Source organism: Tachysurus vachellii, chromosome 9, assembly GCF_030014155.1.
Source record: "Tachysurus vachellii isolate PV-2020 chromosome 9, HZAU_Pvac_v1, whole genome shotgun sequence".
Taxonomy (NCBI): domain Eukaryota; kingdom Metazoa; phylum Chordata; class Actinopteri; order Siluriformes; family Bagridae; genus Tachysurus; species Tachysurus vachellii.
The window spans coordinates 25,641,664-25,656,151 of NC_083468.1; the positions used below are offsets into that span (position 1 = coordinate 25,641,664).

The 14,488-nt window shown below is 40.3% G+C and overlaps 1 protein-coding gene across 1 annotated transcript in view; it reads right to left on the reverse strand.

Moving 5' to 3' along the window:
- Positions 1-14,488, reverse strand: part of plch1 (phospholipase C, eta 1) — a 58,377-nt gene that overhangs the window by 25,329 nt on the left and 18,560 nt on the right. Inside the window, exons 4-10 of the mRNA XM_060878365.1 lie at positions 12,335-12,464; positions 10,500-10,670; positions 9,368-9,461; positions 7,532-7,735; positions 6,831-6,951; positions 4,216-4,387; positions 724-831 (exon numbers count right to left, since the gene is read on the reverse strand). Coding sequence (XP_060734348.1) covers positions 724-831; positions 4,216-4,387; positions 6,831-6,951; positions 7,532-7,735; positions 9,368-9,461; positions 10,500-10,670; positions 12,335-12,464 — 1,000 coding nt within the window. The remainder of the gene's footprint in view (positions 1-723; positions 832-4,215; positions 4,388-6,830; positions 6,952-7,531; positions 7,736-9,367; positions 9,462-10,499; positions 10,671-12,334; positions 12,465-14,488) is intronic.

Here is a 14,488-nt window from a genome sequence, read left to right on the forward strand (position 1 = left end):
TTGTGTTTTGTTTTTGTTTTGTTTTTTTAAAGTCTGGAGTGTTTACTTTCATATGTGCTTCATATAAACACCACTGTTTGGTGAGACATAAGACGTTCAATGCTGAACACGGACACAAACACAAACAGAAGGAAATTCTATTTTGTGGACTCTGGGACAAAGAGTTAAGTAATGTCTTCGGTTTATTTCTTAGATTAGAAAAGAAGTGAATTTTCATACACACAAACTTTCTAAATAAGGTCCTGAGTATGGTTTTGTGTGTGTGTGTGTATGTGGTGTGTGTGTGTGTGTGTGTGTGTGCGTGTGTCTGTGAGTGGTGTGTGTGTGTTTGTGTGTGTATGTGGTGTGTGTGTGTGTGTGTGTGCGTGTGTCTGTGAGTGGTGTGTGTGTGTTTGTGTGTGTGTGGTGTGTGTCTGTGTGTGTGTATGTGTGTGGTGTGTGTGTATGTGTGTATGTGTGTGTATGTGTGTGTGTGTGTGTGCGTGTGTGTGTCTGTGTGTGGTGTGTGTGTGTTTGTGTGTATGTGTGTGTGGTGTGTGTGTGTGCGCGTGTGTGTGTGTGGTGTGTGTGTGTGCGTGTGTGTTTGTGTGTGCGTGTGTGTGTGTGTGAAAAGAGAAAGAGACAGAGAGAGATGGGGCAGAGAGAGAGAGAAAGAGAGTTATCCATGATTACATAAGTGTGTGTGTTTGCGTGTGTGTGTGTTTGCCTTCCAAAAGTACTTACTGTGTTGTTCTTCAGTTTGAAGTCATCCTCGATCTCATCCGCACTATCGTCGTCAGAAACCTCCCCCTCCTCTGCGTCTGCAGACAGATACGGGGGCAGACGCTTCCCCTTGGAGAGAGACAGAGCAAGAGAGAGATATTCCAGTGCGGCTTTGACAGTAATGCAATTCCAGATCGATCTGAATCAAATAAAACTGCTCTAAAGGACATTATAAACACAGGGGGTGGTTCTGTAGCGCTGTGAAAACAAGACTTATTATCCGTCTGTAATCTGATCTGTAATTAGACCTGCAGATTAGTTAACCAACCGATCAAAACAGAAAGAACGAAGCGTCAAATATTAAAAAAATGTCCGTCAGAAATGGTAATTAATCTAGCTAACGATCTTGTTCGAAAATGCTTGAGACTCATTAATACTAGGTCTGATGTGAGTAAACAAATCTGCCAGGGTGTGTGTCTGAGATAAGAGTCGCTCATTTTTCACCTGTTGATCATCAGACTTTCCGCCAGACACTTCATGCTGATTTCACACAGTCACCGCGAATGAAGAGCAAATGAACGAGCGCATCCCTAATGATAAACGCTCTCTTTCATAAAGAGAGGATGGAGTCGGGGAAGAGTCTCTGCATTTTAATAGGGTTTAAAGACCACTAAAGGACGATTCGCTTTGCCCTGAACACTCATTATTTTTTTCACTGCTCTCGTTCCTGCTTTCTTTAACCGTCTATTTTTCATATTGTGTTGAAGTTAAGGATGAGGAAGAGGAGGTGATTTCACCCTTCGTAGGCTCATTTGTTAGGGCACGGCCTCATCCACGTGGTAGCATGCTTCATTTGTGTGTGTGTGTGTGTGTGTGTAAGAGTGAGTGAGATGTCTTTCTCTGCCTATGTGAAAGAAAGCTACACTCACCGGCCACTTTATTAGGTACACCTTACTAGTACCGGTGAGGTCTTCTGCTGCTGTAGCCCATCCGCCTCAAGGTTCGACGTGTTGTGCATTCAGAGATGCTCTTCTGCATACCTCGGTTGTAACGAGTGGTTATTTGAGTTACTGTTGCCTTTCTATCAGCTCGAACCAGTCTGGCCATTCTCCTCTGACCTCTGGCATCAACAAGGCATTTGCGCCCACAGAACTGCCGCTCACTGGATATTTTCTCTTTTTCGGAGCATTCTCTGTAAACCCTAGAGATGGTTGTGCGTGAAAATCCCAGTAGATCAGCAGTTTCTGAAATACTTAGACCAGCCCGTCTTGCACCAACAACTATGCCACGTTCAAAGTCACATAATTATCACCTTTCTTCCCCATTCTGACGCTCGGTTTGAACTGCAGCAGATCGTCTTGACCATGTCTACATGCCTAAATGCATTGAGCTGCTGCCATGTGATTGGCTGATTAGAAATTTGCGTTAATGAGCAGTTGGACAGGTGTACCTAATAAAGTGGCCGGTGAGTGTATATGCTGAGGGTCAGGCTTCAGATTTCTTCTACTTCATCATCTTACAATGCACCAAATCAAAAACATTCTTCTACAGTATTGTTGAATGCTGGAATCTGATTGGTCAGACAGTGTTGATTAGTTTTCTATAACAGCAGCTCTGACAATCGTGCTGCTTCACATCACAGGTCCATATGAATGCCCGCGTCTAATACGATACCGTTTCTATAGTATCGGCATACACAAGGATTTGTATGGAGGAACAAACAAAACACAAACACTTCAGGAAAATCAGAACATCGTTCATTCTGCTTCATCACACCATGTCACTGTTAATTATTTGGCTCATATTCCGTAAAAGTGCAAAATAATAAAGTTATTATCCAAAATAATAAAGTCTAGTCTAGGAATAAAAAAATAAATAAATCCATCATTATAATCTATGAACATCGATAATAATATTTTGCTTCTTATCTAGCAATTGATTAAGATAGATTGACAATATTTCCTGTCTAGTGTCACCCAAATAAGGACGAGGGTCACTTCTGAGTCTGGTTCCACTCAAGGTTCGTTCCCATTTTCATTCTGTTTCTATACGGCAACGTTCACACTGCAGGTAAAAGTGGCCCAAATCTGATTTTTTTGGGGTCAAGTGACCAGGTCAGACTTCTTCAGGAGTAGTGTGAACACTCAAATCTAGCCCAGATCTGATTTTTTTTCAAATCAGATTCAGACCACTTCCATATGTGGTCCTGAATCAGACCCAAATCTGATTTTTTCCAATGTGTGAACAACCGAGGCGGATTTGATGCGACTTTTACGTCAATCTACATCGACATTCGTCACAATTATGCACCGGCGAGTACGCACACAAACGTGACTACGCCTACAGAATGGATCAAACAATCAAAAGTTGCCCTCGACATCCGAAAATTTTCAAAACGCTGCGTCTCTGTGCTGCTATAACATTTAGAAAGAAAAGCGAAAACGCTTACTTCCTCCATAACCTGGCCAACTTTAGCGCAACGGCGTGCTGCATGTGACGTCGTTGTTATTGTCCGTTCGCGCACGCGGGTCAGTTTGAAACAACGAACAGTTCACACTGGTATCTGATATAGGCCACATTTTAAAAGGTAATGTGAACAGCCAAACAAAAAATTCAGATCTGAGCAAAATATCCGAATTGAGCATTAAGACTTGCAGTGTGAACGCGGCTTACTTCTCTAAAGCTGCTCTGAGACAGTGTGAATTGTTAAAAGCGCTATACAAATAAACAGGAATAAAAATTGAATTAAACTGAATTAAGACCAATTCTGTGTCTAACGTATATGAGTGTAATGTTTTTAACATCTTTAACAGTTATAATTTTGTCTACTGACTTTCCCACAACGCTGTACTTTAGCATGTTATAAATGATTTACTTCTCCGTTAAGCGACTCGTTTTCTAGTTCTGATATGCAGAGATAACGTGGAGAAGATTTTACTGTGTCAGAGGAGGCGGAGATGCGAGGAGGTTGAGGCGGAGATGGAGGATTTGAGAAGAAGAAAAAGAGGAAGAAGAAGAAGAGGGTTTAAGATTTGCGTTCCTAAAGAATGCACTAGTTCTTTAAACGCCTAGAAGTCAGAGAGAAAAAACAGGACAGCTGCATTGTCAAAAACCTGACATGCTACAGCTAAACCGAAGATCTTGGCACCTCTGCCATCTTTAAATAAAGCACCAAGCCACGAGAGGGCTTCCCTACGCCTGAAAGCCTTCTTCACGCGGTCACAAAAACAATATGAAAAATCTGCTATTAATAATATTCACCATAAATAATTATTAGGCCACAGAATGTACATTGCTAAGAGTGAGCTTTGGTTACTAAGCAACACACGGTAACAGGCAAAATATTAGGATAATCTATAGAGATGAAACCTGGAACATTGATATAGATAAACATTTCTCTGATGTGTCCCGAGGTGGATTTTGAGAATTACGAGAAACAAAATTATTACAAAATCATTACAGCGAGGATGGACGAGGGAGCTATAAATCAGTGTGTGTATATTTTAATCACACCTTAATTAAGATCTTTTCCTTTAGTCTGTTGGGACTGGGCAGCTGTTTGGAGTCCTTTGTCAAGATGTCTCCCAAGTCGAGCTTCTCCTTAAAGATCTCCTTCAGGTGTTGAGCGATCTTTTTTTGCTGCTGGACACTACAGTGGTTCTCAATGGACAAGATAACTGGGTATCTGAGGGGGGGACAGAGTGAGAGAGAGAGAGAGGGGGGGGGGAGACAGAGAGAGAAAGAAAGAGAGACAGAGAGAGAGAGACGAGAGCGAGGGGGCAGAGAGAGAGAGAGAGAGAGAGAGAGAGAGAGAGAGAGAGAGAGAGAGAGAGAGAGAGAGAGACAGAGAGAGAGAGAGAGAGAGAGAGAGAGAAAGAGAGAGAGAGAGAGAGAAAGAGACAGAGAGAGGGGGGGGCAGAGAGAGAGAGAGAGAGAGAGAGACAGACAGAGAGAGAGGGAGAGAGAGAGTTATCCATGATTACATAAGTGCAGCAGCTGATTGCCTTTTGATTCTACCTCTACTTAAACCTTTATCCTCATGTCTGTCTTAGTGACACACTAACACACACACTTTCTGAACACACACACATGTCTGAAAATATTCAACAAATTTACAGACTCGGGGAAAAAAGAGCAATTTCACCACATTTCGATATAAAAAGTGTATTTAAAAAAACACGTTTTTTAGCTTAGTTTTGATTCTATCAGAAACACCCAGGAGGGAAATACAAGTGAAAATAAATGTGATGCTTTGTTTCTATTTAAAGCAAATTAAATGTGGTCATAAGGCAGCGAGGCAGGAACTTAATGTCAAGTCTGTCAGGGAGCCCGAAAAACCCCAGAGGGCTCAGAGCTCACTGTGTGAGACATTTCCAACACACAGTGGACAGGGGAAGCTACAGTGAGAGACAAGTGTGTGTGTGTGTGTGTGTGTGTGTGTGTGTGTGTGTGTGTGTGTGTATTTGTGTTGGGGGGGGGGAGGCTGTTTCTTCATGTATAAACTAACACAGTCCTCTTTAACTTGCACACCAAACCCATGTTCTAAGGTCATTATTAAACACAGAAATAAGACCCAGTTAATAGTATCACCTGTTTAAAGTGTAAACCTCATCAGCTTTTCCTTCCTACTGTGGACATATTGTCTTTACAGAAGAACGCGTCAAATTAGCAAATTAAAATTGTGTCTAATAGCCTACACCCAACAAAAGAAAATAATACATCACCGTTTCATTACCTCAGTCTCAAATCTCATGACTTCATTATCTAACTTTAGGCAAATGCAAAATAATATTATATGCTGGATCAAGTGCTATTTTAAAAGCTTAGTGGCTTAGTGGTTAGCACGTCACACCTCCAGGGTTGGGGGTTCGATTCCCGCCTCCGCCTTGTGTGTGTGGAGTTTGCATGTTCTCCCCGTGCCTCGGGGGTTTCCTCTGGGTACTCCGGTTTCCTCCCCCGGTCCAAAGACATGCATGGTAGGTTGATTGGCATCTCTGGAAAATTGTCCGTAGTGTGTGAGTGTGTGAGTGAATGAGAGAGTGTGTGTGGCCTGCGATGGGTTGGCACTCTGTCCAGGGTGTATCGTGCCTTGATGCCCGATGAAGCCTGAGATAGGCACAGGCTCCCCGTGACCCGAGGTAGTTCGGATAAGCGGTAGAAAATGAGTGAGTGAGTAATATAACATTTGCTCTAGAATTATAACTATTAATGCAATATGTAAGAAATGCAGTAGTTTCCTATTTCTGTTGTTTTCTGTGCTGTTTATTTTTATGCTCTATGTCCTCTCATAATATTTGCAATCGTAATAGGCTACGGTAAAGACGTATTCATCTTTTATAGCTTTTTACCGTGAACGGAATGACGGACATCCAATGACGGACATCCACACACGTCTAATTACATTGATTTTTATAAAACAGTGTGGAAGGCCAAGGGAGGGACGATGATTATCTTGGTATGTGTCATGAGGGATGATGTATAGAATTTGCATGTGTTAAAGGCCTCACATGCTTTATGCATTAGCAGCTGGTTTTGTGATGATAAACTATCGTCATGAACCAGGCTAGCGAGTGTTCTGGCAGCTGACAGCTAGCTGGCACGGTAGCAACGCTCTACTGCACTATGTCTCATCAATTATTGCTGCTTTCGCTTTCACAGAATTATCCACAACAAGGTTTTCCAGCTAATTCCCTTCACCACCTCTGTGTCTCTCTGCATCTCATCACTGTGGCAGTATTGAACATTTAACTTCTAAACAAGGGCTGAGGTAAAAAATCTCGATTCTGATTGGTCGGTCAGGAGGCGTTGAATTATTTTATGTCGACAGGCAAATCACAGGATCACTTTAAAGAGTTAAATCGAACATGTTTAATGTCCACAATGTTAAATGTAACTATAAATGGACAAAATGAATGATGTCATGATTTAATATGTAAAAAGTATTGTTAAGTATTGGTGTGTGTGTGTATGAAAGAAATAAATGAGTTCAATGCATGCTGTTAATTGTAAATGTTGAAGTTTGGAGCAGCAGTCACTCTTCACACCATCACATCACTGATTAATTCCCTATAACAGCATGATCTGGATGTTATATTAACTGGAATACTGCTTGGTGTTTTTGTACATACTCGTTGTTGATGAAGGCATATTTGTTGATGGTCTCGATGACAGATTTAAAGGTGATTTTGGAGGTCAGGGTGTAGCCGTGTTGTACCATGGGTTCACCGTCTGGACCATCCCAACAATCCACTGCTCAGACACACACACACACACAAACACGCACAGCAGTCTGACTGTCAAAAAGCAAACATCTGAGTATAAATGAATTAAAAATTTGTGTATAAGTTAATTAATTAAATAGATGGATGAATGGATGGATGGATGGATGGATGGATGGTAGCAGTGTTAATGAATGGATGGATGGATGGATTGATGGATGGATGGATGAGTTGGTGCCAGTGTTGATGAATGGATGGATGGATGGATGGATGAATGGGAAGATGGATGGATGAGGTGGCAGTTTTAAAAGATGGATGGATGGATGGATGGATGAGTTGGTAGCTGAATGGATGGATGAAGGGATGGTAGCAGTGTTAATGAATGGATGGATGGATGGATGGATGAGTTGGTAACTGAACAGAGGGATGGATGGATGGATGGATGGATGGTAGCAGTGTTAATGAATGGATGGATGGATGGATGGATGGATGGAAGAGTTGGTGACGGTGTTGATGGATAGATGCCTTGTTTACCACAAGAATCCCTGAGCCACTGATTTGCATGACATTTGAACTGATCTAAGATTTAAAGACTCCATGATGGAGTTTACCTTCCACACAGCGACAGCCAGCCTGCAGGACCCAGGCGTACATGTCTGTCTTGGAGTGTGAGAGCAGCTGGTCTCCAGTCAGATAGGTATTGTGAGAAGAAGCGATAAAGTAATTACACAGCGGCTGGTCCATGTCCTGATTAACTTCATTATGCTGAGGGTTAAAGACATCACAAGTTGGACTGCGCATGAAATTCGTGAAACCTGTATGAGAACAGAAGGGAAGAGGAGGCAAAGTCAGAAAACTCAACATTAACTGGAATTTTTTTTGCATCTATTTAAAGGTCAGTTTGTAAAGTTGTTACATAGATCAGTTATGTAGATGAGTCATGTTCATTCATCTGTGTACACAAAAAAGTCTAAAACCTTGTATTAAAAGCATCAGGTGTGTGTGTGTGTGTATATGTGTGTCTGTTTGTGTGTGTGTATGTGTGTGTACATGTGTGTGAGTCTGTGTATGTGTGTGTGTGTATACAGTATATGTGTGTCTGTTTGTGTGTGTGCGTTTGTGTGTACATGTGTGTATGTGTGTGTGTGTACATGTGTGTGTATGTGTGTGTACATGTGTGTGTGTGTATGTGTATGTATGTGTGTGTGTGTGTACGTGTGTGTGTATGTGTGTGTACATGTGTGTGTGTGTGTGTACGTGTGTGTACGTGTGTGTGTGTGTGTGTGTGTGTGTATGTGTGTGTACGTGTGTGTGTGTGTGTGTCTGTGAGACAGCAGATGCACCACTGTGAATGAATTAGCCCACACAACAAGCACCTAATGTTCTCTGAACCTGGGAATCACAGCCACTGATCACACACTCTCTGTACTGGCTCTGACTGACAGTGACACAATGGCTTACACACACACACGATAGGTGTATAATTGTGCAGCTAACTGTGCACTGACATAGAAATTCAATCAAACATAGAAAAAGGGGAATATCTTTGTGTATATTGTGTGTATAGGAGGCACACATCGACACACATCCACATGTGCAGACATAAAAATAGAGCCAGGTCTAAAGAGAAAGGAAAGGATTATTCTTTCCATTTCTGTGCCCTGGACTGTGATTGGGTTCCATTTGTGTCGCTGAGCTACACACTGCAGCCACAGAGCATCCAGCAGATTTACTCACATACTGTGTATTTCCTTCACAGTAAGGGGTCAGAGGTCAATCCCCCAGTGGAGAAAATCACTGAAAATAGCACTTTATACATCTACATACACTATTGTATACCAACAGAACAACCTGCTCTAGTCCTATTTCAGGAGATTAGCCTCTGGCTTGTTCAAATGTCACTGTTCTCTTTCTCTCTCTTTCTCTCTGTCTCTCTCTCTATTTCTCGCTCTCTCTTTATTTCTCTTTCTTCCTCTCTCTCTCTCTCTCTCTCTCTCTCTATTTCTCTCTCTCTCTCTCTCTCTCTCTCTCTCTCTCACACATACACACACACAGACACAGAGAACACTGGCTCATTTAAATTTCCTGTCAATATGTAATTACAGAATTAATAATATGTTCAATAATAAATAGCTTAATAATTTTCTTGTAATTACTAAAATACTTTAGTATTTTAATCGACTTTTTGACGTTTAAAAAAAACAAAAAAACGGGACCTATTGTACAACCCAAGCTTTATGCTTCCCAAATCATTAATCTTTTTTACTATTTTAAATAAATAATTATAATAATGACTCACTTCTGCAGTGTATATAATGCATGAGATGACCGATGACGAGAGACCATATGCCTGATTGTATATATCTGACTGTTTCTTATCTAAAATATTATATAAAATATTCTGCAGTTATACTCTTCTTCCATCGGAGGAGAAGATCAGTACTGACCTTCAATACCCAGGATGCCGTTCTGCTTGTTTTCTTCAGACACTTCAAACTTATCGATGATGTCCAGACAGAACTCAGTTGTCACGTTAGACATCTGGGGTTCAGGGACACAGAGACGATCAAGAGTCATATACACAACATCATTACGTCGTCACTATCTTCCTGTCACCGCTTCCAATGCTCTTCTTTCAATTTCCTTTGTCACTCTCACACAGTGTAACACACACAAACTTAAGCAAGATATACTCCATACTCCAGACATGGTCACAGTTAAGAAACTGAAGTCATATGATCAAAGCAGCCTTGGAATAGCCAGGTTTCCTGGATGGATGGATTAATAAATGGATGGATGGATGGATGGATTAATGGATGGATGGATGGATAAATTAATGGATGGATTAATGGATAAATGAATAGGTAGATTAATGGATGGGTTAATAAATAAATTAATAGATGGATTAATGGATGGATGGATGGATGGATAAATGAATAGGTAGATTAATGGATGGGTTAAGAAATAAATTAATAGATGGATTAATGGATGGATGGATGGATGGATGGATGGATAAATGAATAGGTAGATTAATGGATGGGTTAATAAATAAATTAATAGATGGATTAATGGATGGATGGATAGATGGATGGATGGATGGATGGATAAATGAATGGGTAGATTAACTGGATAGGTTAATAAATAAATTAATAGATGGATTAATGGATGGATGGATGGATGGATGGATAAATGGATGGATGGACCAATGGATGGACTAATGTCTGGATTAATGGATGGATTAATGGATGAATTAATGGATAGATTAATGTTTGGATTAACAGATGGACTGATGGATGGATTAATAAATGGATGGACAGTTGGATATAATAATAAATCCAATGGCTTTATGGTGCATTCATTGATTGGTGAATTAAAACATCAATAATCAAATAAATCCTTGTGGAGCTGCTATAACATGTGATCACAGGAACCTGTACCTTATGTTACCTAATGCAGGTAAATGTATAAAGCACAGTATATTATTGTGTGTTAGACATATTGTACACCTTAGAAACTCAAATCAGGAGCTAAATTCACAATAATGCACTACTGATCTATAACACATGCTTAACCGCTGACCTTTTGCTCCACCCGCAGGAAGTTACCAAGCTCCTCGGCTGTCAGGTGATCTTTCTTCTCGCTGAAGCACATGAGAAGGAGAAAAAGATCTCGCCTTAAGGACATCATCTTGTAGAAGACGCTGAACTCCTCGAACGTTAGCGTTCCCTGCTGGTCATCTGTATCTGCTTCCTGTAACATCAGACATGAAACAGGAAGTAAAACAGATGTTCGCCGTGATGGTTAATTATTAATTATCATACATGACTTTTATTGTTGTTAATTCATATTTATAAATCTCTCAGTATTGAGTCCTTTATCGAAGTAAAGCTTATTTGCAACAGTGTACAATTATCTGCTCCACGTATAGACGTTAAAATATGCGATGTAACGCTGAACGTTTGTTTCCTCAGATTCAGTTGATTATTTCTTTAATGTTTCCTGTAATGAATCTGTCTGTGTTTTGCCCTGTTTCTGTCTGCTGGTCTGCCTTGCTGTTAATTGTTTGCTCCGCCCACTCATTTGTTACCATGGACACTAATTGAACTCTAGCTCCCCCCAGGTGTGTCATCTTAGTCTCTGATTGTCCCTGCGTTGTGATTGGTTCCTGTTTGGTATATCTACTCTGTTTGTTCACTTCCCTGGTGTTAGTCGTTATATGGTGTGTTCATGTCTATGTTCCTGTTTCCTGTTTTGCTCAATGTTCTGCCCTGTTTCTTGTTTTGGTTTATTAAAAGTTTAAACTGCATTTGGATCCTCACTCGCCTTTGCCTCACCGTGACAGAGCCCCCCTTATTTATTTATTTATTTATTTATTTATTTATTTAAAATATATTTCGTAGCTTGGATTTAAGGATCATTTTTTACTCGGTATACACATAAATACATGTTATTTCAAATAGCTAAATGAAATGTTACTATTTTGAAACAATTCCTGTACATGATAGTGATCATTTGATGTGTTTATTAAAACAAAATAAAAAAAGATATATTTTTTAGATAAAAAAATACACAATTTAATTAAATCCTTCCATCCATTCATCCATCAATCAATCTTTTCAGAATATTTATTTTATATAAATGATATTTACAGGTGGGTTTTTTTTAACACACACGCACACACAAACACACAGACACAAACACAAACAAAAAAAGTAAAAACAAGACAGAATTAGAGTATACAGACAAAGAAAGAAAGAAAGAAAGAAAGAAAGAAAAACATGTAAGTCTGGATTTAAGTCTGACTTTGCACACACATCCTGACTCATGTCTTTCATAAAACACACACACACACACACACACACACTCTGAGTTAAAGCAAATGTAAACCTCCAGGTTACAAATGACTGACACTGGAGACTCCTTAGAGAAAACTATATCTTAAAAATTGAACTGTTACTATGGAAACAGTAACATTAAAACAAGTGCATTCAGACAAACATTGCAGTTGCAATATTGCTGTTAAGAAAAGCTGCTGATATGGAAAACAGCACCTTTGGACCAACGAGTAATAATAATAAGACATTGTGGTTAAGACACAAATCAAAAAATATTACTGAAGCTGTGGTACTATGTGATGTCATCTTGTTCGTTATTCCGCATGGCATCTGTGTAGACATGTTATTTATCTATTAATATTAAAGAACAATGACTGCTAAGAGTATTAAGGTTTTAGATATTATCGTTCTTGTAACACATCTACGACTATTGTCTAAGGTGCAGTAAATAAATAAATAAATAAATAAATAAATAAAAATAAATAGATAAATACACCAAACATCATTTCCATTGCAAAATGTCAACTGTTATTTTCTCTCAATCACATTTTCTTCAAAAACAAGTTTCTGTTCATTTACCTGGAACATCTGCTTCACTTTGCGACGAGGCAGGTTGACGTTCATCTTGTGAAGCAGCTGGTAGATCTCGTCGATGTTCAGGAGCCCGTCTCCATTCTTGTCTGCCTCCTCGAACGTCTGCTTCATCCACATTCGCTTGGGGTTAAGGAAAGGGGTCATTTTGATAAGAACGGTTTCTAATGTTTAACTTCCACAGGAGACTGATGGGGTCAGAACAGGAGATCTGTCATGAAAGGGTCATTGAAGAATCTTATGAGGAAAATATACAGTACCTAATTAATATGATTATTCATACAAATAACTACAAAATCAGAAGCACACAATTCTCTAGAAAGTCTCTGTGTGCTGTAGCGTGACAATTACAATTTCCCTTCAGTGCAACGAAGAGACTCGACCCTGTTCCAGTCTGACACAAAGTGCACAAAGCAGCTAGATGAAGACACGGTGTGGAGGTGAAGGTTGGAGTGGAAGGACTGAAGTGTCCTGCACTGATCCCTGAGCTCTGACTCAACCCCACTGAACACCTTTGGGATGAACTGGAACTGGAGTCTCCTCAACATCCTGAACATCAGAGTCTGACTTCACTGATGTTACTAATGCTGATCACGGAAATCCACGCTACTGTACGCTCCAACATACAGTATATAATAACATAAAATAAAAATAATGTTTGTAGGTAAACATTATCTCACTCTCACTCGTTTTCTTATCCAAACTACCTCGGGTCACGGGGAGCCTGTGCCTATCTCAGGCGTCATCAGGGCATCAAGGCAGGATACACCCTGGACGGAGTGCCAACCCATCACAGGGCACACACACACTCTCATTCACTCACGCAATCACACACTACAGACAATTTTCCAGAGATGCCAATCAACCTACCATGCATGTCTTTGGACCGGGGGAGGAAACCGGAGTACCTGGAGGAAACCCCCGAGGCAAAATTAAAATTTAAAAAATAAGACTATCTGATCTGTGTGTTAATGTACTGCATAAGAATGGTATGTGGTAGCACAGTAGTTTCAGAGTTAGACTAAACTGATTGGAAGGTTGTGAGTTCAAATACCTGCCAACCAAGCTGCCAATGCTGGGCCCCTGAGCAAGGCCCTTAACCCTTTGTTGCTCAGTTGTATATAAATGAGATAAAAACTTATATCGCTTTGGATAAAGGCTTCTGCCAAATGCTGTAAATATAAAACAGCAAAGTGGGTTTTTTGTTAATGTCCCAGAAGGTGGACAAGAGCTGGATACTGTTGATGAGACCAGCTCCAGATATCAGCTGAGGGAAGATAAAAATGTGGCCTGCTGCCTCTTCGGAGCAGCATTCGTATGATGCATCAAGCGTGGAGCAGATTTTGTGTCGTAAACTCATAACCTAGCCACACCATACGATGAGCTCATCCCTCTGCCCTCTTTATTCTCTAATACAACAACCTTAATGGATTCCGAGAGGTCTCACTACTGCCTGACTCAGAGTGCTGTCTAAATAAATTATAGAGAACAGAAAGTGTGTGTGTCCTCACAATACCAGCAACATATCAGGATCTTAATGCATTATCCCAGAACTGCTGTGGGGGGTTTTACTGTTTCTTTGCCCTTACATGCAGCTCACGGTCCGGATTATGAACCTCCCTGTCATGATTTCACATCCTACTGCTTTCACAGCAAACGCTTCACTTCATTCACATTCACTTAATCCGTTTGCTGTAGATTTGCTCGCACGATTTTGGAAGCGTGAAAGACAACCAGAGGAAATTGTGTGGGTGGGTGTGTAAGTGATGAAAAGTGAAAGAGATCTGACATTCAGAAATACAAGATGGGCCGCATGAAGATAAATATTTCAGCTCTAAAGGCAGGATTCGAGCAGTCTGGAAAGCTAGCGTGATTCAATCGAATGCGACAAACACACTGTTTCGATAAACCTAATCTAAACCTAATACTTTCCACATCCAGAAAGCATGCACACGGATCTTCTTCATACTGAGAAAACCTTTTTATTACAAAAATATGTAATAGACGACTAAGGGCAGCTGTTGGATGTCATCGAATCTTTGTGTGAAACATTTCTGGAGAACAGTTTCATGAATTCTTCCACCACAGGGATTTGGATAATAAGATTTTAACGCTAGAGTCAATCTAGCCGTCAGGTCTGGG